General features: G+C 42.6%; 1 protein-coding gene across 3 annotated transcripts in view; it reads right to left on the reverse strand.

The window, feature by feature from the left end:
• Positions 1-313: 313 nt before the first annotated feature.
• Positions 314-25,910, reverse strand: part of LOC109891456 (helicase with zinc finger domain 2) — a 33,105-nt gene continuing 7,508 nt past the window's right edge. The window contains exons 5-20 of one of the 3 annotated variants that reach the window (XM_020484016.2): positions 18,886-19,400; positions 15,083-15,718; positions 10,746-11,544; positions 10,514-10,589; positions 6,746-10,217; positions 6,340-6,425; positions 6,095-6,235; positions 5,840-5,995; positions 5,564-5,708; positions 5,240-5,371; positions 4,938-5,130; positions 3,446-3,589; positions 1,442-1,651; positions 1,136-1,292; positions 862-1,029; positions 314-759 (exon numbers count right to left, since the gene is read on the reverse strand). In XM_020484016.2, the coding sequence (XP_020339605.1) occupies positions 644-759; positions 862-1,029; positions 1,136-1,292; positions 1,442-1,651; positions 3,446-3,589; positions 4,938-5,130; positions 5,240-5,371; positions 5,564-5,708; positions 5,840-5,995; positions 6,095-6,235; positions 6,340-6,425; positions 6,746-10,217; positions 10,514-10,589; positions 10,746-11,544; positions 15,083-15,718; positions 18,886-19,400 (7,146 nt within the window). In that variant the 3' untranslated portion in view covers positions 314-643. Of the gene's footprint in view, positions 760-861; positions 1,030-1,135; positions 1,293-1,441; positions 1,652-3,445; positions 3,590-4,937; positions 5,131-5,239; positions 5,372-5,563; positions 5,709-5,839; positions 6,236-6,339; positions 6,426-6,745; positions 10,218-10,513; positions 10,590-10,745; positions 11,545-15,082; positions 15,719-18,885; positions 19,401-25,910 lie in introns of those variants that run through there. The other 2 variants (XR_004210328.1, XR_004210327.1) reach the window with 2 other exon arrangements.

Raw genomic sequence — 25,910 nt, forward strand, 5'->3', positions numbered from 1 at the left:
AAGCGTGTGCGAGCAAGGAGGCCTACAAACCTGACTCAGTTACACCAGCTCTGTCAGGAGGAATGGGCCAAAATTCACCCAACTTATTGTGGGAAGCTTGTGGAAGCCTACCAGGAACATTTGACCCAAGTTAAACAATTTAAAGGCAATGCTACCAAATACTAATTGAGTGCCTGTAAACTTCTGACCCACTGGGAATAAATGAATGAAATTAAAGCTGAAATAAATCATTGTCTCTACTATTATTCTGACATTTCACATTCTTAAAATAAAGTGGTGATCCTAACTACCCTAAGACAGGGAATTTTTACTAGGGTTACATTTCAGAAATTGTGAAAAGCTGAGTTTTTAAATGTATTTGGCTAAGGTGTATGTAAACTTCTGACTTCAACTGTATGTATACAGTGTATATATTAACAAACAGTATAGTTAGCAATAAAAAATATACACACTAATACAATTGACAGATAATTTAAAGGTCACTTAAAAATGACAGTGAGTGCAGATTATAATAATTTGATTCAACATTGCAATATAGAAATTAAAAGCACATAATACATTTGTCTCTGAAAACTAATTTTAATTTTGCTATTCATAGTGCACTGATCCGCGGCCGAGACCATGTCTTTCAATGTAGACCATGCTAACAGGATGCTTTGCGCACAGAGATCTTGTCAGCTTCTGTGACAAAGTTCCTTGCTCTATAATGTTTGAGGAGCTGTCGCCAAGCGCCACTGCGGCTCAACAACTCTTGGTTACCTTTTAAGAAAGGAAGAAATTACATTTTAAAATGCCACTAGTTTAGATTAGGCTTACTCTAATGATCTTAACACTAAGCCCTCGATCAAAAGTCTTGCTCACCAATAATGCACAGTCCCTCTTTGGCCCTGGTGATGCCCACATTGATCTGGTTGGGGTCGCCAACAAAGCCCACATGTTTAGACCTCCAGGCCCTGTCCGGCTCGATCTCGATCTCCTTGCTGAGTAATGAGCGCACAGTGGAGAGAATGACGTAGCGCCATTCACATCCTGCATTGGAGATCAGATTAAAGTTGACAAAAGGACAACGGGGGACAACCATAGCATCACATCCAAGATAGAACAGAGGGGAAAGTATGAAGGAGAAAATTGTCACCTTGACTTTTTGTGATGGTGGTGACAGTGATTTCGTCCATTTTGTGTTCATGAAGTTCTTTCTTAAATTCAGACACCTGGGCGTTGTAGGGTGATAGAATTGCAATATTCTGTTGTTTTATTTGGGATTCTGTTACCAGTGCTTTGGCGAGCCGGATCTGTGATGGACAAAAAGAAAACCATAAATCATACCCTCATCCTTTTAGAAAAGTGACTCACCTGACTATACCAGTAGAATGGCAAGATTTGAGCCGTATGTGTTGAAGTGTAAGTTATTTTTTAAGACAAAACAAAAAGGGTTCCTTACCACTACATCTCTCTCCGCCCTATTCGCTTTGGAGTTTTCAGTTCCCTTTTCTGTGCTCACAACCAGGCTGACCTCCTCTCCAATGATGTTCCCAAAAACAATGTGCTTCTGTTGGCTGTCAGCCTGAAGGACACTGCTTGAGTGATTCACTTCAGTCTTCAGTTTTCCTCCATAATATTCCTCCGATGGGAACTTGCATATATCTTCATGCTACAAAAAGTTAAACAATGGATAATACTATGTACTTTGTCATTGGATGTCACATGTGCTGAATACAACAGGTGTAGACCTGACAGTGAAAAGCTTAATTACAAGCCCTTAACCAATAATGCAGTTTTAAGAAAATGAAGTTTTAAGTAAAAAATAGATAAGTACATTTAAAAATATATAATTAAAGAGCAGCAGTAAAGTAACAGTAGCGAGGCTATATACAGGGGGTACCGGTACAGAGTAAATGTGCGGGGATACGGGTTAGTTGAGGTAATTGAGGTAATATGTACATGTAGGCAAAGTGTTAAAGTGACAATGAATAGATAATAAACAGAGAGGGGCAGCAGCGTAAAATGAGGGGGTGGGGGCAATGTAAATAGTCTAGGTAGCCATTTGATTAGCTGATCAGGATTCTTATGGCTTGGGAGTAGAAGCTGTTAAGAAGCCTTTTTGACCTACACTTGGCGCTCCGGTACCGCTTCTTAGTAGAGAGAATAGTCTATGACTAGGGTAACTGGAGTCTGACAATTTTTAGGGCCTTCCTCTGACACCGCCTGGTATAGAGGTCCTGGATGGAATTAAGCTTGGCCCCAGTGATGTACTGGGCCATACGCACTACCCTCTGTAGTTGGAGGCAGAGCACTTGCCATACCAGGCAGTGATTCAACCAGTCAGGATGCTATTGATGGTGCAGCTGTAGAACTTTTGAGGATCTGAGGACCCATGCCAATTCTTTTCAGCCTCCTGAGGCGGAATAGGCTTTGTCGTGCCTGCTTCATGACAATCTTGGTGTGTTTGGACCATGATAGTTTGTTGGTGATGTGGACACCAAAAACTTGAAGCTCTCAACCTGCTCCACTAACAGCCCCGACGATGAGAATGGGGGCGTGCTCGGTCCTCTTTTTCCTGTAGTCCATAATCATCTCCTTTGTCTTGATCACGTTGAGGGAGAGGTTGTTATCCTGTCACCACGCGGCCAGGTCTCTGACCTCCTCCCTATAGGCTGTCTCATCGTTTTCGGTGGTCAGGCCTACCACCGTTGTGTCATTGGCAAACTTAATGATGGTGTGGGAGTCATGCCTGGCCATGCAGTCATGGGTGAACAAGGAGTACAGGAGGGGACTGAGAACGCACCCCTGAGGGGCCGCTGTGTTGAGGATCAGCGTGGTGGAAGTGTTGTGACCTACTCTTACCACCCTGGGGCGGCCCTTCAGGAAGTCCAGGATCCAGTTGCAGAGGGAGGTGTTTAGTCCCAGGGTCCTTAGATTATTGTTGAGCTTTGAGGGCACTATGGTGTTGAACACTGAGCTGTAGTCAACAAATAGCATTCTCACGTATGTGTTACTTTTGTCCAGGTGGGAAAGGGCAGTATGGAGTGCAATAGAGATTGCATCATCTGTGGATCTGTTGGGGAAGTATGCAAATTGGAGTGGGTGTTTCTGGGATAATGGTGTTTGTGAGCCATGACCAGCCGTTCTAAGCACTTCACGGCTACAGACGTGAGAGCTACGGGTTGGTAGTCATTTAGGCAGGTTAGCTTAGTGTTCTTGGGCACAGGGACTATGGTGGTCTGCTTGAAACATGTTGGTATTACAGACTCAGTCAGGGACAGGTTGAACATGTCAGTGAAGACACTTACCAGTTGGTCAGCGCATGCTGATATTAATCAACATGCATCTTAAAGCATATCTGTGCAGTCAAAGGTACAGTTTTATAAAGATTTATCGAATTAGATTATATGATGTGAATTAGGCTGTGATAAATTCATAGCCCAAACATTTCCGGACCTCTTACCATTCTGTACTGGGTATCCAGCATCACTGTCTGGGACTGGCACTCAAAGTAACGCTCAAATAAAGACTTTGACATCCCCAACTTCCTCAGAAGTTCATTCTTAACGATGGGACGTAGCTGTTTGTGGTCACCGAGCAACACAATCTAGGAAGTGAAAAGAGGTTATTTAGCCATAAATCTTCATCACTTGCAAATGTGGTGATGACCTTTAATAAACATATAGGATGGCTGGAATGGAATAAATGTAACACAGTCAAACATGTGGTTTCCATATTTCATGTGTTTGATAGCGTTCCATCTGATCCATACCAGCCATTACAATGACCCCATCATACTATAGCTCCTCCCACCAGCCTCCTCTGCTTGGGATGCAGTTGAGAAAATAGGGTTGCTGTTAAGGTTTAGTTTAACAGATTCTGTGGCAATGCAGTCTTTATATGCCCAAACTCAATGGTTAGACTCCATGCAAAAAAAAATCTACATATTTTTTTACGGAAATGCTCACAGTAACACATTCTTAAAATGTAATTTCATAACACTACACTTTTAGATTTTTTTTTTTCCAAAAAAGGCTTATTCGGCTGTCCCCATAGGAGAACCCTTTTTGGTTCCAAGTAGGACCTGTTTGGGTTCCATGTAGAACCCTCTGTGCAAATGGTTGCACATGGAACCCAAAAGGGTTATACCTGCAACCAAAAGGGTTATTCAATACATAAATAGGCAGCATCACAAACATATAAAAATAATTTTAATCTCCGAGTCCAAACCGGTGGGGTGGGGGGGGTTCTACTAAGCTAACATATGGAATTGTTTAAAGATGATCATACCATGGATCATTTAGCTATTTGATTTTGAATTTTAGGACCCCTTTAGGAACATCATTTTATTTCAATTTTGTATGATTTGATAAAATTTCGACTTTATAACTATAGGCCATAGAAACGCATTGAATAACACATTCAAAAGTGCTGAAAATACAGAAAATATTTAACCATACGGAAAAAGGTTTTGAAGTGTCTGTCCTAAATCTAGGCGATGTAAGAAAGCTCAGGAAATATTGTAGTTTTTTGGACCCATATTTAACCCCTTATTTTTGTTGTCACAAAACTACCTCCATACTTCCATTAATTTACATTTGTTACCTACAGATGAGTCCCTTGACACTTGTAGGGGTCGTAAAGCAAAATGGAGAGTCTCCCCTTTCCACAGTTGGTTCATATTAATTTGTAGCCAAAACGGTTCGGACACTACAGACAGAAGTTGGGGCATGTGGGGGTCGTAGACGCTACAGATTTTAGGGATGTCTCCTGGTGCTGATGTGACAGTTTCAGATATCACTAGCTTAAATTTACAGATTTTGATGGGGATTTTTTTGTTATTTATTAGATTGACACATGGGTGCATTAATAGACTCTTAAGGATTTTTAAACCATCATACATGGAAATATCATTCTATAACAAAAAGTAAATGAATACATGGATTTCAACACACCATTTCTGGTTTGTTGCTGACCAATGGGATGAGGGCCTGAGGTTCTGTTGCCATGGCACATTCATCAATAAGAATCTGGCGTGCACTGACTGTTTTAGTGAGGTTAGGAGAAGAGGCTGCTGTACAGGTGCACAGAATGACATCGTGCCTCTGCAGCTCATGCACACGAGCTTTATTCAGAATACTTTTGTAGCTAGAAGAAAAAGAGAAAAAATGTACGCACTTATATATGTACATCAGTCAGATGTAGGTTTAGATTTTTTTTAAATCAAAATTGCATTACAGCAAAATTCTATACTTACTCCTCAACTTCTTCTGCTGTCAACTCCTCTCCCTTTGATTCTATTGCTAACTTTATTCTGTGGTCAAACTCTTTTATTTCCGTGGAATGTGGATTTTGTTCTTCCCGTATGCGATGATGCAAGGTAATATTTCTACAAATGGTACAGATATGGTAAAATACTGTGATATGTTGAGTTTGTGTAATGTGAACCATTTCACAAAAACATGCTGAGACACTGGTCAGACATGATAAAGCCAGCCCTACGATCAGATTATCAAAGACAAGACAGAGATTCTCTGAAAAAGTGGCCACAACTGCAGAGTGATGTGTGTATATTTTATACCGGAGTTCTGCCTTGGACCTCTCATGGCGAAGTGACCTGGGAGAGAGCTGAAGGACACTCCCTGGGTAAGGGTACTCCGCCATCTCCAGTTGTCGGCTGTACACCCTGAGGGGCTTCAACTTGTCTCCAAACTTCACCAGGCACTCTATAGAATGTTCAGAATGAATAGAATGTTACCTAGAATGTTCCCTACAGAACTTGGATCATGTTTAAGCTGTGATTGTGTTATACATTGTTTTGTGGAGACAATTTCAATTCAAGTATGAAGTAACTTGCCAGCAACCACATCGACAGACTTATTGGAAGGACCACAGCAGAGAATAACTTCTTTCTTGTCCTTGTCCTTCGGATTTTCAAATATCCTGGGGTTTTTGGAGTTCATCACAAGGAACCAGTACACAATGTAAACTCCTAAAACAGTCTTTCCAGTCCCTATGAAACAGGTGTGTATTTTTTACTCCAGTACACATAGCAATGGGCAATAAAACAGCTTCAGGTATTCTGGTAGTAGTACTGTATTTCTTAATTTACCAGGTGGCCCTTGTATGATTGTGAAGTTGTTATTCAGAGCTTTCTCCACTGCATCAATTTGACTCTTATTCAGCTCTGGGAGACCCTCTGGTGCCTTTTCCCTCATGAGTTGGTACCGTGGTGGTACAACAGATTGCGAAGCTACAATCCCAAGCAAGACCACAAAACAATACTTTCAAGCATATAGCTTAATTAAAAACAAGGTTGTTGTATATTCCCACAGATGTAAAATGGGGTTACTTTACCTCCCTTTGGAACGTGTTGTCCTAGGGCTATTTTCTGAACAAGCTCATTTGCAGACACAATGTTGTTCACAGCCATTTCTTTACGTCTAGACAGTAGAAATGTTAACAACCATTCATTATGTATACTGAATTAATTATGGGAACATTATGTCCATCCAATAAAAATATGAGATTTTTTTTACATTATTATCTTATTTTAAAGAGTGCACTTAAAAAGAAATCTTATTTTAAAATGTGAGTAGTACTTTATATTTGACTGCAGCAATTACCAGGTATTTACTAAAATGGTAGTTACATTTGAAGCACCATTTTGAAGACTTGAATGAGACTTAAATAATAACGGTAATACATTTGTTCAATGACAATTGTTCAATCTCTTTTTTTTGCATACTAATTTAATACTTACACGTCTGTCAGAAGCTTTGGGATTATCTCAACCGTGTATGTTGTCTTTCTCTGGTAGACACACTCTGGAATGGTATCCATTGGCAAGTGGTTGATGTAGAAGTGCACTTTTCTGGCTTGATTTTGTTTGTTTTTTGATTCTTCAAAGTTGGTTGTAACACCATGTGCCACCCATATGTAATTTTTAGGGTCGACTACTTCCTCTGATTGGTCAGGGATTGAAGTCAGTTTCAATCCCCTTTTTCGGATGCACAGAAAGCACTTGCTAAGGTTGCATTCAATGGCCCATTCTTTAATGTATTTGAGTGGAAGTTCGAAACTTCCTTTCAGTCTGTTTTTCCCTTGCCTCAAGTTCAGCTTCAGGTCCTCAATTATTATGCTGTCACTTTCATCCACAGCATTGTCTGCAGACTCCATCTCACAAAGTGGTCGCCAGATCTTCACATACTCTCTTGCGTTGCTATATTCACTCTTGGATGGACAGTCTGCACGTTTGGAAAAGCATGTGATAGGACTGTGGGCATGGTCTACACACACCTCAAATATTGGTTTGATGCACACCAACTGAACAGTGGGTGTCCAATAACCTTTTTTTCCTTCAGATTTCATTTGGACTTGAAGTGTGTCTCCCGGCTTCAAATGTAGGGTAAGATCAACATAGTGCTCCATTTCAATTTTTTCAGCTTGTCCATGTGCAGTTCTACGGGAGTCATTCCCAGCTTCAAGCAAATCCACCTTGGCATGTTTTGAGAGACTCTTTACATTTTCTGTTTGCTTTGTTGTGGCATCTAGTATGAGAGACCTTGCTATGTTCCATTTTTCATGGCCCATTGCATTAACAATGGCTTGCCAAGTCTTTTGTGGGAGCTTGATGCAGGCAGCTGAATTTTGCACCTTTTTTAGCTCTTGGTGAATTTTGGCAGTGTCAATTGAGTACACTCGTCTTCTCCATGTCAGAGTCATTTGGTTCTCATTTGAATCGTACAGTGGTTGATCCTTCGGTTGCAAATCTCTGTACCTAACAGGCAAACACTCTGGAAAAGAGTGCCTGTCGAACGGAAATGACAGCTTGAAACTGTCTCCTGCTGCTACACCAACAACAAATGCTAGCTTCAGAGAATTTTGTTTCTTCATGTTGATGGCGAAAGATATCATCGCAGCCTTCTTTTCATACTCATTGGCCTTCTTGTAGCTGTCTTCAGTCTTCTGACACAGAATGTCAATCTCTTGTGGAGAATATTGGACCGGAGTGCCGCTTAGGACTGAATGCAAAAGCCTTTGCAGGATAATATCCATGTAGCGACGTATGGGCGAGGATGCTTGTGTATATGACTCAAGTTTTAAGGAATAGTGCCCAACCTTTTCCCAGGATGAATTGGAACGGATGACGTAGGCTTCGTCAAGACACTTCCTAAACTCATATATCACTGGAAGGAGCTGGGGGTAGATGTCATCTGTACCAATCAGATCAATCATTGTGTCAATGTCAACTTCCTCTTTCTTGGCAGCTGACAGGATCTCATTCCATATTGATGTTAGCACGTAGAAGCTTTTGCTCTCCATGGCCTCCTGGTCAAGTTGAATGTCATGGTCAAGGTTGTGCCTCAGGTGTAAGGACAGTGGTATGATGTCTTTGTATCGCTCTTTCAAGTCTTCTAACATTTCAGGGTCAGGGCTTACTTGACATCGGAGTGGAGTGCAGAACATGGTTTCATTTGCATTGATCAAAAATTCAGACACAGAATGGTTGAACAGTACACTAAGCTCCTCAATCATCTGACTGGATCTCCTCTTCCCTGGCTTCTGGTGATCGTCCAATCGTCTATAGCTCCAATCCTTGCCAAGCCTGGCCTTCCTTTGGACTTTGGCAAAATGATATGCCACAGAAACACAGTCTTCTAAAGTATCAAACTTGGCCTCTTCTCCTGACCGCTTACTGATGATGTCCTCTGCCTCGTCATAAGACAACTTTCTATCGGACTTGATTTGCGAAAGCTGGAATTTCTTTTCAGTGATTTTGTGTGTTGCCTTGTCCACTTTTACCATTAACGAAACTACCTTTCGATCTATACCAGGCAGGAGACTCAAGTGGTAGATGCTAACTGGTTTTGGGAACATGTAAACAGGTTCTTCTCTAGGGCTGTAAAATGTTGCACCATGTTTTTGTGCAGCATCATCCAACGAACCGCCAAGATTCACGAAACTTGCCACATCTGCTATGTGGACTCCAACCTCATAATGGCTTTCCATGTCAATGACACTGATTGCATCATCCAAGTCTAGGGATTTATTTTGGTCAACAGTGAAAGTAATAAACTTTCGGAGGTCCTTTCTGTTACTATTTTGGGTGTCTTTCCAGGTACATGGTTCAGCTAAAACATGGCTGGGAGGCAACGGTTGAACATTAAATTCTGCATCCAAAATCCTTAAGCCCTCCTCCAAAGATGATCCTATGGAAAGAATGTCTATCACCTTCCCTAACGGATAGGCATAGTTTCCTTTGTTTTCTGTTTTCGTTTTCCAGCAAAACACTTCCACCATAAATACATGATTGCGTTTGATTTCTTCATCAAGTTGTTGATATCTGACAATCTCCCATTCTTCATCATTGTGCTTCCAAATTGGAATTAAATTGTGGCTCTTCTTGCTGACCAAGGTACATATTTTGGTGGTGTTTGTGTTGAGTGGTACCATAATTTTTCTGAGGAATTGATATTCAGTCTTCATATTGGGTTTCTGGTAATCTTCAACATCAAGGGTACAAGCAAACACACGACGGGATTCAGCTGCCTTGATGGTGCCTAACACTTTTCCTTGTGGAATACCCTCACAAGGAACTACTTCGGCCACCACTTCATCACCACAGAAGGACTTGCCGAGGTTACCTCTACCTTTGATGATAATGTGGTTAGTTGGGTTGTCAAATGGAATGATATAACCTGCATTATGTTTCTCCATGACCAATTCACCTCGCTTGTACACATTGGGCTGCTCTCTCAACAACTGCAACAAGGCATCTCTTTCAACTTTGGCACTATCGTATAGTCTCTTTCGTTCCAGTAGTGTGTAGTGTGCCCTGTTTTGCTCCTCTTGTAGTTCTTGGAGAATAGCATCAATGTTGTTCTCTGTATCGAACATAACTGACTGAGTGCTGCTCTCATCCAGGTATTCTGTCCTTTGGAATCTTGAGATTTCCTTGATATCGCCATCAATGAAGTCATTGGTAAGGTGTTTCGGTTCAGCACTTCCCTTGCTAATACAATGGTGAATGTAGCTTCTCCAGATTCTTGAGCACTTCCCAAAGTAGCAAAGAGCAGCAGCATCTCCAACCACAACAACCTGGGATTGAGCCCTAGTCATGGCTGTGTTCAGCATGCGAGCATCGTTGAAAAACTCCACACAATATGAGTCAGGAGGGTGAAGGCTGTCACGGGTTTGAACGGCAGTCATTACTATTGCTCTGAACTGTTTGCCTATCAAGAAAGAATGAAAGTGTTATATGGTTAACAACCCACTATTTTGATGAATAGAAAGGTTTCAATACAAAGATCAAAATAACATCAAATAAATGAAGTCAACAAAAATATTGAAAGAAAATGTATTATGTTAACAAATCATGTGTTAATTTCTGATTGAGTCGACATATGCAGCTACTGTGAACGACGTCTGCTCGAATGCAAGAACATTGTCTTTAAAAGCTGCATAGTTCACAAAGTGCGATCTGAATAAATTCCAGACCAAATCTTTGAGTTGTTTTCATGATAAATACCTTGAACATTGGATATATTCTCCACAGTCACTCGGCCAAGGAATCTTTTCTGAAGCTCTTTTCTGATCATTGAAACCTATGAATACATAAATAATGTCAACCAAAAACGTTATGGACATAACACAACATTGACTTGAGAGTTTTTTCCTCATTTTCTCAACAAATGAATTTGAATTATTAAACTGTGCATGGTAATTGATTAAAAAAATTAAATGAGGAACAACTGTTTCACCTGGCATTGTTGAGAGAGAACACAGATTGAGCTTTGATCATGATTCCCCCATGCAATTGGCCAATCTCTGAGCAGATTTTGCACTATTTCAACCACGCATTCAACCTCGTCAAGATTAAACCATGACATGGATGCGGTGTCCAAGTGGGATTCTCCTCTGACATGGTGAAACCTCAAAGGGTGGCTGTTCGGGTGAGCTGGAACATTACCAACAGCCTTGATGGCATCCGACTTGCCAACGTAGAAGTGAGTGGACACAAATTCTACTATCTCTTTTGTGTTGCGATAGTTCTCGTGAAAAAATATTCTGCTTTTCAAAGCTGTACTACTTTCACAGCCTTGATAGAAGTGGAACAGGCGGTTCAGCAAAGAGTGATTGGAGTGTTGGTCATCGTCCGTTGAAAATAGTTTTGGTCCCATCTGCATGTGATCTCCAGCTAGAACCACCCGAGTTACTGGCCCTGCCAGACCAAGGGGCATTAGGGCTTCACATTCGAGCATCTGGGAGGCTTCGTCAATCAGTATGTGGGTGAAGTAGCCATCGGAAAGCTTTAGGTCATTGAAGTGTCTTGCCATTGCAGTAGTTGTTATGACTATTCTGTGGTGATCCAAAGCAGATTTGGTAGGAGGTAGAAAAAACTGACCGTCTTTGGATAGAAGGCAGTAGTTCTGTGTGATCTCATCCGTAGAACTTACTAGAACCCCTTGTTTATTTGCTTTTATTCTCAGTGGCTTCATCTCAGGGTGTCCAGAGTTGACGTATGGATGGAAATGGTCTTTGATATACAAATCTGCAGAGCTGACCAGAGAAAGAGAGGGGTTAACTATGCTTACCATTTAACAGTTCCACAAAAATGTGACTGTCCTTAAAACCAGAATGGAAAACTGGTCTCCCTACTTTTTCATGAAATGTATGTTGCACCAGTAATTAAAAAGCAGGTACATTGCAACTACAAGTGTGTGTGTGTGTTAACATTTGGATTCAAATCTGTGTATTAACATTGGGATTAATACATGGCATAATACTTATAAATGTTAATTTATAACTGTCAAACCCATATGAGGCTTACACAATTCAAATGATTGATGAGCAAACTCATGATAGCCCTATGACCTAACTGTGCTATCTTAATCATTACACAGAGGTCAAATAAAAGTATTTTGTTGCAAATCTAATGTTTACAAAAATCTCACATATGTTATTAACAGTTTTAAGCACTATTATGTAACAATGCTTGCCTGTCAACTCAGAGCTGGGGTCAATTCAAATGGAAGAAGTACTGTAAACTTGAATAATGATTAAAAATACATATATTTTCAATGACTTCTCAATAAACGTAGCTATTTATTTGAAATGTTTTTTAACTTGAATTTTACATTAAAATAACTTCCTGAATTGACTGCATGTCAACTAATTGCATAATGTAAGACTGAACATACACAGCGCATTCGGAAAGTATTCAGACCCCTTTTCCACATTTTGTTGCGCTACAGCCAATATTCTAAAATTGATGAAATAATTTTTTCTATCATCAATCAATAGCTTATTATGGAAATAATATAAAGACAAAGCGAAAACAGGTTTTAACATGTTTCTGCACATTTTCTAAGTACAAAAAAAACAGAAATACCTTATTTACATAAGTATTCAGACCCTTCGCTATGAGACTCGAAATTGAGCTCAGGTGCATCCTGTTTCCATTGATCATCCTTGATGTTTCTACAACTTCGTTGGAGTCCACCTGTGGTAATTTCAATTGAGTGGACATGATTTGGAAACGCACACACATAACTACAGAACAAGTCAAAAGTTTGGACCCACCTACCCATTCCAGGGTTTTTCTTTATTTTTCAATTTTCTTCATTGTAGAATAATAGTGAAGACATCAAAACTATGAAATAACACAGAATCATGTAGTACGCAAACAAGTGTTAAACAAATCAAAATGTATTTTCTATTTGAGATTCTTCAAAGTAGCCATCTTTTGCCTTGATGACAACTTTGTGCACACTTGGCATTATCTCAACCAGCTTCAAGTGGTAGTTACCCGGAATGCATTTCAATGAACAGGTGTGCCTTGCTGAAAGTTCATTTGTGGAATTTTTTCTTGCTAAAGTTAATTTGTGGTAAAAGACCAAGTCCATATTATGGCAAGAACAGCTCAAATAAGCAAAGAGAAATTGCAGTCCATCATTACTTTAAGACATGAATTGCAGTTGCAAAAACCATCAAGCTCTATGATGAAACTGGCTTTCATTAGGACCACCACAGGAAAGGAAGACCCAGACTTACCTCTGCTGCAGAGTATAAGTTCATTAGAGTTACCAGCCTCAGAAATGACAGCCTAAATAAATGGTTCACAGAGTTCAAGTAACAGACACATCTCAACATCAACTGTTCAGAGAACACTGTGTGAATCAAGCCTTCATGGTCGAATTGCTGAAAAGAAACCACTACTAAAGGACACCAATTAGAAGAAGAGACTTGCTTGGGCCAAGAAACATGAGCAATGGACATTAGACCGGTGGAAATCTGTCCTTTGGTCTGATGAGTCCAAAATGTATGATTTTTGGTTCCAACCGCCGTGTCTTTGAGAGACGCAGAGTAGGTGAACGGATGATCTCTGCATGTGTGGTTCCCCCGTGAAGCATGGAGGAGGAGGTGTGATGTTGTGGGGGTTCTTTGCTGGTGACACTCTCAGTGACTTACTTAGAATTCAAGGCACACTTAACCAGCATGGCTACCACAGCATTCTGCAGTGATACGCCATCTCATCTGGTTTACGCTAAGTGGGACTATCATTTGTTTTTCATCAGGACATATTTGACCAAGAAGAAAAGTGATAGAGTGCTGCATCAGATGATCTGGCCTCCACAATCACTCGACCTCAACTCAAATGAGATGGTTTGGGATGAGTTGGACCGAAGAGGGAAGGACAAGCAGCCAAGAAGTGGTCAGCATATGTGGGAACTCCTTCAAGACTGTTGGAAAAGCCTTTCACGTGAAGCTGGTTGAGAGAATGCCAAGAGTGTGCAAAGCTGTCATCAAGGCAAAGGGTGGCTATTTTGAAGAATCGAAGGAATTGAAGAAGAGCTCCGAGACAGGATTGTGTTGAGTCACAGATCTGGGGAAGGGTACCAAAAACGTTCTGCAGCATTGAAGGTCCCCAAGAACACAATGCCATCCATCATTCTTAAATGGAAGAAGATTGGAACCATCAAGACTCTTCCTAGAGCTGGCTGCCTGGCCAAACTGAGCAATCAGGGGAGAAGGGCCTTGGTCAGTGAGGTGGCCAAGAGTCTGATGGTCACTCTGACAGAGCTCCAGAGTTCCTCTGTGGAGATGGGAGAACGTTCCAGAAGGACAACCATCTGTGCAGCACCCCCCCAATCAGGCCTTTATGGTAGAGTGGCCAGACGGAAGCCACTCCTCAGTAAAAGGCACATGACATCCCGCTTGGAGTTTGCCAAAAGGCACCTAAAGGACTCTCACACCATGAGAAGCAAGATTCTCTGGTCTGATGAAACCAAAATTGAACTTTGGCCTGAATGCTAACTCTTTGGCCTGAATGTCACGTCTGGAGGAAACCAGGCACCATCCAGGCACCATGGTCGTGACAGCATCATGCTGTAGGGATGTTTTTCAGCGGAAGGGACTGAGACTCAGGATCGAGGGAAAGATGAATGGAGGAAAGTACATAGGGATCCTTGATGAAAACCTGCACCAGAGTGCTCAGGACCTCTGGGAGGAAGGTTCACCTTCCAACAGGACAATGACCCTAAGCACACAGCCAAGACAACGCAGGAGTGGCTTCGGGACCAATCTCTGAATGTCCTTGAGTGGCCCAGCCAGAGCCCGGACCTGAACCCGATCGAACATCTCTGGAGAGACCTAACAAAAGCTGTGAAGCAACACTCCCCATTCAACCTGACAGAGCTTCAGAGGATCTGCGGAGAAGAATGGGAGAAACTCCACAAATACAGGTGTGCCCAGCTTGTAGCGTCATACCCAAGAAGACTTGAGGCTGTAATTGCTGCCAAAGATGCTTCAACAAAGTACTGTGTAAGGGTCTGAATACTTATCTCATTGTGCTATTTAATTATTTAATTTTATTTTTTTAATATGAAAAAAATATAATTTTTGCTTTGTTATTTTGGGGAATTGTGCGTAGATTGATGAGTGGAAAAACTATTTAATCCATTTTAGAATAAGGCTGTAACGTAACAAAATGTGGAAAAGTTAAAGGGGTCTGAATACTTTCCGAATGCACTGTAGTCAAGTTCTAGAAAATTCAACTCAATGTAAGTGAATCTATATAGAACACTGGAGTCATTACCTGTTGGTGAGGGTGCAGATCAGTACTCTGGTGTGTGGCTGCCGTACCAGCTCTTTGGCTGCCGTAGCAAGCGTGAAGGTTTTCCCAGTTCCAAACGGTCCATAAATGAGGAGTGGTGCCACACTTCTTCCATCTGAGTCCCCTACGATGAAATCAATGGCTGCATGCTGCTTTGCATTGACTTTGGGAAATTTAATTTCATTAACAGGGACAATGCAGTTCCTGAAGTCTGGCAACACTCTCTCTGTGTCTGGAAGGAAATCTATGGCTTTGTGCATCTCACAGAACTTCAGACGATTCAGGTGGAACTGGACCTCCATTTCATATGTTTCATTTCTTTGGAGCTTCAGATCAGAGCAGCATCTTTTAGACAGCTGCAAGTGCATTTTATTCTCACTTGTGGCGTCTCGGAGGATGATGGCTTCGTAGACCTTATGACTTTTATTATCTGAAGATACTGGTGCTATGAGAGCTGACTGGACGCTTCGCCTAAGCACCCAACCCTCTGGGCTGTCTGGGGTTAGAGTATAAGGGACTGAGACGGCACAGAATAGTTCCCCTAGAGGAGCCATCTTCATTCCGAACTGAGGGTCGTCTAGGGTCACAGACAAGGTGATGGTCCCTCGAACATTGAGTCTAAAACCCGAAAGGCAATGAAGAGACTTAAGTCGTGTTCACATCTAACATTAGGAGAGACGAGATAAAACTAGACAGATCAAAAATACAAGACGCGTGGCTGAGACTGTTTCCACAGTAACATTGACACTTTACAATGAATGACATGATAAAACGAGTATCATGTAACACAAGCAGCCACTTGCTCACCGGAGACAGGGCATACTCTGAGTTGAGAGCAGGGTTTCCGTTAGCCGGTAATAACCACATTTAGATTTTTTTTTAAATGTAAAAGCCGATAAATAAAATTAGGAGGAGAATAAAAAATGACATTGCGAAGTCATGCTTTTTAGCCTATTCATTGATGGAAATACCAGTCGATGGAAATACATTTGACTGGTCATGCTTACCGGTCTATAGGTTAATTAAAATAATTTAACGGAAAAATGTAATTGCCGTGTGTACAGTAGCTTATGTTCATTTTGGATCTTACTTCTCACACGCGTATGCAGAGCCTTTGAGTGGAAAATCTGTCAGATAGTGCAAGAGCCGCTACTGCAGCTTTGTATGGTGCTTGACACTGGAAACTCATAACGTCAGTGATCTTCATGTCGGAGCACTAGAAAGAGGCCAGAATTCCCGAGTTGGAAGACCGTTCAAATAGATTTTTAGAGTTTTTTCCCCCAGTTGCCTTGAATGCACTGAAGTCGGGAGTCGAGATTTACGAATTCCCAGTTGTTTTGAACACAGCATCAAACAGCAATGGAAGGCATGCTTCATCAGCACGTCACATACTACTTTGCAATGAGCTGGAGGCAGTACTCATTTTGAAAACATAAATCCTACTTTATTGTTTGGAACCTGAACGCTGTAATGTATTGAACAAAAATATAAACGCAACATGTAAAGAGCTGATCCCATGAGCTGAAATGAAAGATCCTAGAAATGTTCCACATGCACAAATAGCTTATTTCTCTCAAATATTGTGCACACATTTGTTTATGCTCCTGTTAGTGAGCATGTCTCTTTTGCCAAGATAATCCATCCACCTGACGGGTGTGGCATATCAAGAAGCTGATTAAACAGCATGATCATTACACAGGTGCACCTTGTGCCATGGACAATACTCTAAAATGTGCAGTTTTGTTAAACAATACAATGCAACAGATTTCTCAAGTTTTAAGGGAGCATACAATTGGTATGCTGACTGCAGGAATGTCCACCAGAGCGGCTGTCAGAAAATTAAATGTTAAAACTATCAGAAACCATCTCGGGAAGCTCATCTGCGTGCTGGTTGTCCTCACCAGGGTCTTGACCTGACTGCAGTTCAGTGTCGTAACCAACTTCAGTGGGCAAATGCTCACCTTTGATGGCCACTGGCATGTTGCAGAAGTGTGCTCTCCATGGATGAATCCCGGTTTCAACTGTACCGGGCAGATTGGTTTGCTGATGTCAACATTGTAAACGGAGTGCCGAATGGTGGTTGTGGGTTATTGGTATGGTATTGTCAGGCATAAACTACGGACAATGAACACAATTGCATTTTATCGATGGTAATTTGAGATCCTGAGGCCCATTGTCATGCCATTCATCTGCCGCTATCACATCATGTTCCAGCATGATAATGCAGGAACCCATGTTGCAAGGATCTGTACACAGTTCCTGAAAATGTCCCAGTTATATTATGGCCTGCATACTCCGATGCTGTTGGAAGTGGTGTTGGATGGCCAGTAGGAGGCACCCTTTCCTCTGTTCCCAAAAAAGAATATCCCAATACCCCAGAGAAATGACTGGGGACATTGCTCTGTGTAGGGTGCTGTCTTTCGGCTGGGACGTTAAATGGGTGTACTGACTATCTGTGGTCACTGAAGATCCCATGGCACTTATCGTAGGGGTGTTAACACCCTGGTGTCCTGGCTAAATTCTCAATCATGCCCTCATACGGTCACCTAATCATCCCCAGCTTACAATTGGCTCATTCATCCCCCTGTAGCTATTCCCCAGGTCGTTGCTGTAAATTACAATGTGTTCTCAGTTAACTTATCTGGTTAAATAAATGGTGGTCGGTCACACCAGATACTGAATGGTTTTCTGATCCACACCACAACTTTTTTGAAAGGTATCTGTGAGCAACAGATGCACATCTATATTCCCAGTCATATGAAATCCATAGCTTGGGGCTTAATTCATTTATTTCAATCGACTGATTTCCTTACATGACCTGTAACTCAGTAAAATCTTTGAAACTGCTGCATTTTGTTTATATTTTTGTTCAATGTACATATTATGAGGTATGTCTCACCTTACATCAAAGTAGCCAATTAGATTTAGTCTCTCAACAGTTCTAACAGATTGTGTGCAGAGCCCTTCTGACAACTATTTTCCCCATAATTGCATTATGGTGCAAACATTCGCACCTAGCCTATTGCCTTGTGTGCATTGCTGCGCTTAGAATGTGAAGAAATAACCGTTTAGCAACCTTTTAAGCTAAATCTTCTGATCTGTTGCATCACTCATTGTTTTTAAAGTTGTTGTTTTTTGTAGCCTAGGCCTACTGGTTGTATGAATTTGTGGGACAGTCCAAGTCTGTTTGGAATAGGCCATTTCTTTCTTCACAAGCTGACCAATAGAATAGGTAGCCTAAACTTTTCTACTATAGTAGATTGACACAGGCTAGTGATTTGGCTGTGCGTTACTCATCTTGTTGGCTGAGAAAAAAGTAAACGTGGACAGCCATTCTAACATGTTCAAAGTGCACATCAGAATTCGGTAAGAAGAGCCGCACATCGGTCTATCCTCGACTTGCATGTTCGGTTAATATAAATGAACATATTCTAAATGTGATTGCTGTCATTCTGGGTGGACACCCTAATCAGGTTACGCACCCAATGCATGGGTCTGGTAAATTTCTCAAATGTCTGGTCAATTAAAATGTTGTCGGTTAAATGTTCAGCACCACACGTTCCTAACGGAAACTCTGGTTTAGAGAAATTTAAGCACCTTACGCTTACTAACTAGAGCTTCAGATCAAGCAAATGTTGTTTGAAAACTACATTAAAACCATCTAGCCTTGTCTCTGCTGTTAGATGTGAACTGGACTTTACAGGTAGTTTATTTTACATGTATTTATAATAGTGTTGGAGATGATTAGTTAAAAAACAAAGCCATGGAAATAATGATGTTATTACCTTGAAACTACCTGATCTTCTGCCTGCTCCTCTGTGTACAGGAAGCTGTGCATTTTCTTTTTGTAGTTCTGGTGATTCATGGCCGTGTTGCTGTCATCAAGTGGTTTATACTGCAAGCTAATCTGAGGGGGCTTGTACTCCTTCAGAAGCTCTTCCTGTACTTCTGTCTTGTCCATGCATGGGACGATGACCCTGTTCCCCCGATGCCAGTGTTCCAGATTCTGGGATGGGCGCCCAAAATCCTCAGGCGGCTCCTCGAGGTTAGGGGATGGCTGCTGTCTGACTTTAACTTTGAGTTTCTGTAGGAGGACTGGCCTCATGTCGAAGTCAAACACCAACCACTGTTCATAAAGACCCGGGTTGTTGGATTTGAAGGACACAGTGATGTCATAGGTCATGTCTGAGTTACATAACTGTTCACCAGTGGAGTAAGTGCAGGGCTCAGGACTGTTTTCATCCAGGGAGAAAGAGGCTCCAGGTTCCTGTTTCAGTAATGCTACATGTGCAAGTAGTCTCTGTGAAGACACAGGCAAAATGCACAGGTGACCAATGACATTAAATAAACAATGAAAGTGGAGACATCACAAACAGCAAAATGTACACTTAGCTGGAGCCACCCCACTGGGCACATACTGGTTGAATCAACGTTGTTTCCACGTAATGTCAATGAAATCTCGGATTTCATTGACATTTGTGCCCAGTGGGACCTCATTATTATTATTAGAGGCATGACCTCATTATTATTAGTGGTTAGAGCGTTGGGCTAGTAAACGAAAGGTTGCAAGATTGAATCCCCGAGCTGACGTTAAAAATCTGTCGTTCTGCCCCTTAACAAGGCAGTTAACCCACTGTTCATAGGCCGTCATTGAAGATAAGAATTTGTTCTTAACTGACTTGCCTAGTTAAATAAAGGGACCAGGAAATATTCCCCCGCCATTAGACCAGCATTACCAGCCTGTACCATTGACACCAGGGAGGATGGGGCTGCATGGGGCCATGCTGCTTACACCAAATCCTGACTCTGCCATCAGATGGTCACAGAGGTGAATGTTAGGACTCTCGTGAAGCAGAATTGATAGCAGTGACAAACATATTTCTACAATAGAATTTGATCTTGAGCTGTATCTGTGTCCTCACTGCCCTTTCCCACCTGGACAAAAGGAACGCCTATGTGAGAATGCTGTTCATTGACTATAGTTCAGTGTTCAACACCATAGTACCCACAAAGCTCATCACATAGACCCTGTGACTATACACTTCCCTCTGCAACTGGATCCTGTACTTCCTGACGGGCCGCCCCCAGGGACAATAAAAGGCCACTCTAAAATGTGTAGTTGTGGCACACAACACAATGCCACAGACATCTCAAGTTTTGAAGGAGTGTGCAGAACATCCTGAATTCTTGGGGGCATGGAAACATTGCTCAATTGGTATCAAGGGATCTAACATGTGCCAAGGAAAACCTTCCCCACATCATTACGCCACCCGTCTGTACCATTGGCACCAGACAGGATGGGGCCCTGGACTCTTGCTGCTTGCGACAAATCATGACTCTGTTTGACGCAACAGGAACCGGGATTCGTTGGACCAGGCAATGTTTTTTTAGCTTCTTCTTGTTTTTATCTGATAGGAGTGGAACACGGTGTGGTCGTATGCTGCATTAGTCCATCCGTGACAAGGACCGATGAGTTGAATGAAGAATTCTTACATTTTGTACCTTTAAACATATAATACTGTACGTGCCAAAGTTCCAGAGCGGGATCTCTGAAAGTTATGGCTTATATTATACAGAGAAATTGGTATAGTAGGCAGTGTAACCAATCACTACTCTGGCTGACACCTAACTCAAAAGGCTATTTTGAAGGGGATGTGCTTTTTTACTGATTATTTCTCCTCTGTGTCTTTCTCGCTCAAACAACCACATTGAGTGGTGTAATAGTGCCTGGAGAAGTGGGAATACTCAAATTTTGCCCAAAATTTACCAAACGGCCTGTCCCACTGAAGGAAAGGCTCCCTGTGTGAAAAAGAATCTGTGAAAAACCGGGACATACACTCTTAATGACCTAAAATGATAAATCCCATATTGGTCTTTCACAGTCAGGTCAAGCTTTACGGTGAAAGTAGGCCAATAATGGGCCTACTATTGAAACAGATAAATGAGTCTGTCAACTCAGATATGCACAGGTTTCAGATTTGTCCAATTTTCCAATATGCTCCTAAAGTCACACTTTTGTAATAGAAAAACAACAAAATTGGATGTTCTAAGTTCTTAAGAATGCTTAAACCACATCAGGAGACCACTTTTGAGGTCTAGGAAAAATCTAAGAAATGTGTATTTTTTTAGGGTACTTTCACCATAAAGCTTGACCTGACTTTAATTGATGTGCACAGGCACCTAGCACAGTTGTTTGGCTAGCGGTGTTTGTTGCACATGAGATGGAATTTGCTAAACAAATGGCCACTGGAGTGATGCAAATAATCATGATATCATTCTTCCAGGTAGGCATAGGCTTTCCATCTACCAGAAGGTTAGGCCTATTTGTATTTAAACTCAGTAAAAAAGAAACGTCCTCTCACTGTCAACTGCGTTTATTTTCAGAAAACTAAACGTGTAATTATTTGTATGAACATAACAAGATTCAACAACTGAGGCATAAAAAACTGAACAAGTTCCACAGACATGTGACTAACAGAATTTAATAATGTGTCCCTGAACAAAGGGGGGGAGGGGGGTCAAAATCAAAAGTAACAGTCAGTATCTGGTGTGACCACCAGCTGCATTAAGTACTGCAGTGCATCTCCTCCTCATGGACTGCACCAGATTTGCCAGTTCTTGCTGTGAGATGTTACCCCACTCTTCCATCAAGGCACCTGCAAGTTCCCAGACATTTCTGGGGGGAATAGTCCTAGCCCTCACCCTCCGATCCAACAGGTCCCAGACGTGCTCAATGGGATTGAGATCTTGGCTCTTTGCTGGCCATGGCAGAACACTGACATTCCTGTCTTGCAGGAAATCACGCACAGAACGAGCAGTATGGCTGGTGGCATTGTCATGCTGGAGGGTCATGTCAGGATGACCCTGTGGGGTACCACATGAGGGAAGAGGATGTCTTCCCTGTAACGCACAGCGTTGAGATTGCTTGCAATGACATCAAGCTCAGTCCGATGATGATGTGACACACCGCCCGAAGACCATGACGGTCCCTCCACCTCCAATTCGATCCCGCTCCAGAGTACAGGCCTAGGTGTAATGCTCAATCACTTCACGATAAATGCGAATCCGAATGAGACAAAAACACTTTCCACCAGGATTTGTCTAACTCCATCAAGGATGAACTGGCCTCTCGGGAACTGTGTGAGGACCTCGAGTCCCTGATAACTCTGGCAATTAGGATGGACAACCGCCGCCGAGAACATTTTTTGATGTTGACACCACTCCAGTATACTGGTTTCCTGAGCACCCCAAGCCCCCCGAACTCAGCATTGAGGAGCCTATAAAGATGGGACTGCGGAGGTCTCGGCCATCTCCGTGCTACATGCCCAGAACTGAAGGAAATGCCAGGGCTTGCCAGGATAAGGGGAGACCCTGACGAGCTGTGCAGTTACCTCCCTGCTACCCAGTCACTGTCTGTCATTACCCGTAACCCTCCACTAGGACAACTGTCAGCACCAGATTCAAGCCTTCGTGGACTACGGGGCCGCATATAATTGAATTGACCAGGACTTCGCCAGAGAGTTACAAATCCCCTGCGTGAAGTGTCCCATCCCTCTGCAGATTGGCTCCGGTCAGGTGGCTCTGGTCAGGTAGAATTGGCTCCGGTCATTGGCTCCGGTCAGGTGGAATATCAGACCAAGCCCTTTCGCAGGTTGAGGTGAACCACTCAGAGACTTAGTTTTATTTTGATCGCTGCTCCCGAGAACCCCCTTATCCTAGTGTAACCCTGACTAGTGCTACATAACCTACTATTCTCCTGGTCTATAGGACACCTACTAGACAGGGGTAAAGAGTGCCAGACTTAATGTCTAAGACCCCCACCCAGAGCCTTGCCATGTCCTCCTGCATCCACTGAAGACCAAGACTTTTCCGCTCTCCCTCCCAAATACTTTGACCCCGGCGAGGCAAGCCGCCACCCCATCGTCCATACGACTGTGCCATAGAACTCCAACTCGGCTCCACACCTCCCCGGGGCCGTCTGTACTCCCTCTCGGCACCTGAAGCAGCAGGCCTGGCCTATTCCATCCGGGAGTCACTGGAGGCAAGTTTCATTCTCCCCTCTAATTCCCCAGATGACACTGATATGTTGAATCGGTTTGTCTTCATTTACCTCCATGACATGCTGATCTTCTCCAAAACCATTCAGGAACACATTCTGCACATCTGCCAACTCCCGAGACACCTCCTGCAGAGCCAACTATATGTCAAGATAGAGAAGTGTGAGTTCCACGTATCCAAAGTTTCCTTCCTGGGTAACATTATCTCTACCACAGGCATTCAAATGGACCCATAAAGGTTGAGGCGGTTGCGGACCGGCCCCGCCCCACCTCACTCAAGCAGATCCAGCAGTTCCTCAGGTTTGCCAATTTTTATAGGCGTTTTATACGCAACTTTGGTGCAGAGTAAGCGCCTCTCAGGGTCCTAACCCGCAAGTCCCAGACCCGTTTTTGCTGGACTCCCGAGGCTGACAGGGCATTCACGGAGTTCAAGGGACATTTCACCTCTGGACCCATCCTTGTTCATCCTGATCCTACTTGTCCCTTTGTGGTAGAGGTGGACGCCTTGGACACCAGAGCAGGGGCAGTCCTTTCACAGCAGAACGAGGAGGACAAGAAACTGCACCCATGCGCCTTTCTGTCCAAGTAGTTCTCGCCAGATGAACGCAAATACAATGTAGGCAACCGGGAGCTCTTGGCAGTTAAGTGGGCCCTTGATGGGTGGAGACACTGGTTGGAGGGGGTACCTCATCCTTTCGTGATCTGGATGGACCATAAGGACTTGGTCTCCATCAAGAAGCCAAGAGTTTGAAAGCTCGCCAGGCTAGGTGGGCTCTGTTTTTAACAGGTTCATTTTCACACTAGCCTATTGGGGATCCAAGAATCAGAAATCAGATGCCCTGTCCCGCCAACATGATGTCTTTAACAAGGAGAGGGACTCCGAGCCCATCATCCCCAGCTCCAGCATTGTGGCTCCTGTGATATGATATTGAGACTACAGTTCGACAAGCCCAGACCCTAGAACCTGACCCCAGCAGGGGACCCACTCACAGACTTTACGTTCCGCGTTCAGCTAGTTCCCGAGTACTACAATGTGGACACTCATTTAAATTAACTGGGCATCCAGGGGTTAATCGGACACTGGAGTTCCTGAGGTGGAAATTCTGGTGGCCCAACATGATTGAGGATGTGAGATCCTTTGTTGCGGCCTGTTCCACCTGTGCTCAAAGCAAGTCCTCACGGCAGCGACCTCCTGGGTTGCTCCAACCTCTGCCGGCCCTGGTCCCACCTGTCCGCAGATTCTATCACAGGGTTACCTCCATCCCAAGGGCTTACCACTATCCTGGTGGTCGTTGATCAGTTCTCCAAGGCAGCCCATTTCATTGCCTTACCCAAGTTGTCTTCAGCGATGGAGACCTCATGATTACCCATGTCTTTTGACCACACAAACTTCCCCAGGATATTGTCTCGAATCTTGGGCCTCAGTTCATTGCAAGGTATGATGGCTTGGTAAACAATGGAAAGGTGTGAGGACAGATAAAAAGTGGGAAAGACTAAATGGATTCATTACACACAGTTGCTAATTATATAAATTGAAATGCTAATCCTGTACACATGAACGGCCTCTCATTCGAAAAGAATTGCAATGTATATGTTTACGCCCGTATGTCGTTGTTGTCTTCTCTGTTGAAATCACCGGTCTGATGAACTGAGAGTCAGTTCATCAGAGAGTCTCTGGTTAACTTCCCCAGAAGTCACAATGTCTTTCGTAGTTGTCACATTCTCAGTGGCTCTGTATAGTGTATGTTGTAATGGATACGTCAGGCGTACAGATGGTCATTGCATAGGATAGATGCTTCAGCAGTTGTAGGTATTCTCGTACTAGATTTACATCATTTCCAACTGCAGACTAGTAATTCTACGTCTAGGATTTGCTCTTAATCTGTAGTGATCGGCGGTCTTGTCTCCTGGGCCTATAGAGTTGAAGTTCTTAACCATTTTAACATGTAGCGTCAGCTCCATATTTTCTGGTCTGATGGCCTATAGAATTGTAGCCATTCCAACGTGGGGACTCTGTCTCGACGTTCTCTGACTTAATGTACATTTTGTAGGAAGTGGGTATTATACTCTGTGGAAGAAGAGGCGGTTATATGAAGCCTAATGTGATGTCTGGGCTCACGGGGGTGTGGCCACTGACTAGTTAAATATTATATGAAAATCCATAATCTTATTTAGAAGGCTAACATCACATTTCATCTTTTCACAAATAATTAAATATTTTATCATATATTTTACACAACTATCAGATCTAAACCCCAAATTTGAAGGTGTACACAACCAGAGATACAGTAATGTGGGTCTCCTGTCTTTCATAAGGTCACCACATTTTGTATTTAACTATGCAAGTCTGTTAAGAACAAATTCTTATTTACAATGACAGCCTAGGAACAGTGGGTTAACTGCCTTGTTCAGGGGCAGAATGACAGATGTTAACCTTGTCAGCTTGGGGATTCAATCTAGCAACCTTTTGGTTACTGGCCCAACGCTCTAACCACTAGGTTACCTGCCGCCCCAAATTAAACAACTTTGACAGCATTGTTCTTTAAATACCCATGGACCATTCCCACATTCTCAAAAATAGAAATATTGTTTAATTATTCAAACTTTTGATTGTCCAATTGTTTCTCTGTGTTCCACAATTTACAGTCCAATCCCGAACACTACAGAGCATAGGGGCAGCATATTTTATGACCGTCATAACAGCAGACTTCCCGATCTCCCCCTCTACTAGAGAGAGCACGCTGTAGAGCGGA

Source organism: Oncorhynchus kisutch, linkage group LG1 (assembly GCF_002021735.2).
Source record: "Oncorhynchus kisutch isolate 150728-3 linkage group LG1, Okis_V2, whole genome shotgun sequence".
In the NCBI taxonomy this organism is placed as follows: domain Eukaryota; kingdom Metazoa; phylum Chordata; class Actinopteri; order Salmoniformes; family Salmonidae; genus Oncorhynchus; species Oncorhynchus kisutch.